Source organism: Elephantulus edwardii, unplaced genomic scaffold (assembly GCF_000299155.1).
Source record: "Elephantulus edwardii isolate Elephantulus edwardi_28Jun2011 unplaced genomic scaffold, EleEdw1.0 scaffold00126, whole genome shotgun sequence".
Lineage (NCBI taxonomy): Eukaryota > Metazoa > Chordata > Mammalia > Macroscelidea > Macroscelididae > Elephantulus > Elephantulus edwardii.
Window position 1 is genome coordinate 866,773 of NW_006399876.1, and position 3,341 is coordinate 870,113.

General features: G+C 62.4%; 2 protein-coding genes across 2 annotated transcripts in view; one reads left to right on the forward strand and one right to left on the reverse strand.

The window, feature by feature from the left end:
• Positions 1-945, forward strand: part of CD151 (CD151 molecule (Raph blood group)) — a 2,832-nt gene extending 1,887 nt beyond the window's left edge. The window contains exons 5-7 of the mRNA XM_006893204.1: positions 2-142; positions 259-345; positions 886-945. Coding sequence (XP_006893266.1) covers positions 2-142; positions 259-345; positions 886-945 — 288 coding nt within the window. The remainder of the gene's footprint in view (position 1; positions 143-258; positions 346-885) is intronic.
• A 1,307-nt stretch (positions 946-2,252) lies between these two features.
• POLR2L (polymerase (RNA) II (DNA directed) polypeptide L, 7.6kDa) overlaps positions 2,253-3,341 on the reverse strand; it is an 8,006-nt gene continuing 6,917 nt past the window's right edge. Inside the window, exon 2 of the mRNA XM_006893205.1 lies at positions 2,253-2,361. Coding sequence (XP_006893267.1) covers positions 2,253-2,361 — 109 coding nt within the window. The remainder of the gene's footprint in view (positions 2,362-3,341) is intronic.

Below are 3,341 nucleotides of genomic sequence, written 5' to 3' on the forward strand. Positions count from 1 at the left end.
CAACAATTCCAAGGACTGGCGAGACAGTGAGTGGATCCACTCTGGAGAGGCAGGCAGACGTGTGGTCCCGGACAGCTGTTGCAAGACAGTGGTGGATGGCTGTGGCCAGCGAGACCACGCCTCCAACATCTACAAGGTGGAGGTCAGTGCTAGGGGAGCTGACCTCCTGAAGGAACCTCGAGGTGCTGGGGCTGTGGCCACAGGGCAGCCAGTCTGGTCCTAAGGGTGGACCTGCTCAGTGTCCCACCCCTACCCCAGGGTGGCTGCATTACCAAGCTGGAGACCTTCATCCAGGAGCACCTGCGAGTCATTGGGGCTGTGGGCATTGGCATCGCCTGCGTGCAGGTATGTGTGAGTGGGCATCTTGTGCACGCTGAGCTCCAGGCTTCCTATCATGCTGGCAGTGGTGGGCCCCTCACCCCCGTGTGTGTGGTGGGCCCCACGCCCCTCACCCCCGCGTGTGTGGGCCCTGTACCCCTCACCCCCGTGTGTGTGGTGGGCCCCGCGTCCCTCTCACCCCGTGTGTGGTGGGCCCCGCGCCCCTCTCACCCCCGTGTGTGGTGGGCCCCGCGCCCCTCTCACCCCGTGTGTGGTGGGCCCTGCGCCCCTCACCCCCACGTGTGTGGTGGGCCCCTCACCCCCCGCGTGTGTGGTGTGTGGTGGGCCCCTCACCCTGTGGTGTGTGGTGGGCCCCCGCGTGTGTGGTGGGCCCCGCGCCCCTCACCCCCCGCGTGTGTGGTGGGCCCCTCACCCCCGCGTGTGTGGTGGGCCCTGCGTCCCTCTCACCCCCGCGTGTGTGGTGGGCCCCTCACCCCCGCGTGTGTGGTGGGCCCTGCGTCCCTCTCACCCCCGCGTGTGTGGTGGGCCCCGCGCCCCTGCCCACAGGTCTTTGGAATGATCTTCACCTGCTGTCTGTACAAGAGCCTGAAGCTGGAACACTACTGAGCTGCCCAGCCCCACGCTGCCAGGACTGCAGCGCAGACACTACTGAGCTAAGACTACTGAGACTGGGAGTCCGGCCAGTCCGCTGCCCGTGTCCCTCACTCCATGGCCAGAGTGGTCTCTCGTGCCTGCTGCCTTCAGTGTCTTTGCTACACACCAACATCCAGGCCTGGGAAAGACCCCTGCCCGGCAGTGTTTCCTCTGGGGGAGGTGGGGCTCCTACCTGCGTGTACTGGGCTCTGACAGGCTTCTTCCTTTGTGGGGGTCCCAGGAGCTCTGTGGTCATGTGTCCAAAGACTGGACATAGGTTAACTGGAGCAGTGTTCATGGGACCCCCCACCTGCTGGCTGTTGCACAAAGCTGGCCCACAGAAGTGCTGAGGGTCACTGGGGAACCTCCCGTCGGAGAAGCTTCTGTGGCCATACACCCCTCCCCGTCCCCACACGCCCACCTTGCTCCCTGTCCACCCCCACACCATCGTGCCTGCAAGATGCTCTTCACACTGCGGTGTGTGCCTCACTGGTGGGGCGATCCAGCCCCACTCGTGAACCCCACAGCTCAATAAACCTTCTCGAGCGACTGCTCTAGTTAGAGTGCTGGCTCCTGACGCTGTGACGTGGGGGAGGTGTGGGCTGTGGTCCAGGGGTGAGACAGTGACCGAGGACGCCTAGTGGTGCAGATTAAGCAAGGCCCCGAGTGGGAAGAACCAGCCAGCGTGTTCCTAGCACAGGTGTTCCTAGGACAGGAACTGGTGGGGTGGCAGAACAGAGGCAGGGCTGGGGCCTAGCGGAGCCAGGCAGGCGTGTCCTTGACCCTCCTGTGGTCTCAGAGATGCCTGTCATCCAGCAGATGGGCCCAGGGTGGACGCGATGCCGTGCTGCCGGGTGGGCCTTGGTGGAGGCACAGCACGGAGGAGACAGGCTGGGAGGCTGCCGGACCCCCAGGGGCCCTCCCACAGTCCCATCTCATGCGCCTCTCACTATCTCCTCTGGCCTGCTGAGCGCTGTGCAGGTGACAGCTCGTGTCCAGCCTGAGCGGTGCCACAGGGACCACTGTGTATAGGTGTGAGTGTCCCTGAGAAGCATTGCCAGTGCCTCTGGAGGCCACCCACCACCATGGTCAGCTCAGGCACAAGACCCCATGTCATTCAACAAAAGCTTTATTCCACCATTGCCTCGATCTGTATCCCCGGCCCGCAGATGTCTGTGGGTCAGCAGAGGTGCAGTGGCCGAGGCGACGGGCTGGGCCAGGCCCGGCCTACTTGGAGCCCCAGCCCGGGAGGCACAGCCACGGTCACTTCTCCAGGGTGGTCACTTCTCCAGGGGAGCATAGTTGAGCAGCTTCTCAATGAGGTCCACGTGGGCCAGCAGCATGCGGCGGCAGCAGTAGCGTTTGAGGCCCAGTGCGTCGAGGGCGTCTCTGTTAGAAACAGCAGTGTGGTCAGCATGGGAGCCTGCCAGGAGCCTCATCGAATCCCACCCCTGCCCTCTCCTTCCCTCCACACACCCGTGTAGCTAGCTGCCTTCCAGATGTCTCAGTCCCCGGCCCCCAAGTCTCCCTCTGCCCCAGCTTCTGGCTCTCCTGGGATGAGGGGCTCAGGAGAACAGGGGGAGGGCCTGCCAGACCAGCCTTGGTTCACTGCAGGGGACAAAGGTCCAGCTCTGCCCCCACCAGAGCCACCACTGGCCACCTGTAATGGGCCTCGCACTGCTGTGATCTCTGGCCCCACTCTGCTGCTGGGTACCCCCCCAGTCAAGGACCTGGACTAGGCTTTACAAACCAGGATACCAGGGTCTCATCCACTCCAACCCACAGGGACCCTACATGGGACCCTCTCAGGGGACGAGGCTCCTTACTCCCAATTTCCACAAACCATGAATGCCAGGGCCTAATGTCTTCCTGGGCCCCAGAAACAGGCCATGGGCCAGTGCCGGGTGAGGGCAGTCAGCCAGGACTGTCCACAGGGTGGGTGTCCCACAGCAGTGGCTTTGCAGGTTACCATGAGACCTGGTACGACCACCCAGTCACTGTCCATCGCTCCCCACCCCTGCGCTGTGCCCTGAAAGCAGACGTGGGCAGAGGGAATAGGGACTTAGGCTCAGGGACGGTAACCCCCCAGCTCTCTGACAGGGAGGAAGACCTGAAGAACGGTGGCAGGATACCAAGAATGCTGTCATCAGTATGGATTGTGTCTCAACGTCAAGAAAACAAACATCTTCACTAGCAGACCAATCCAACAGGCAATATCATGATGTCACTGTTGATAGGTGCTGTCATGTGTGACTCATGTTGTTGTGTTATGTGCCATAGCGACCCTATGTACAACAGCCCTAAACTCCGCTCTGTCCTGTGCCAATCACACTGTCTCTGACACTCCCATCCCAATTATCCCAGTCACT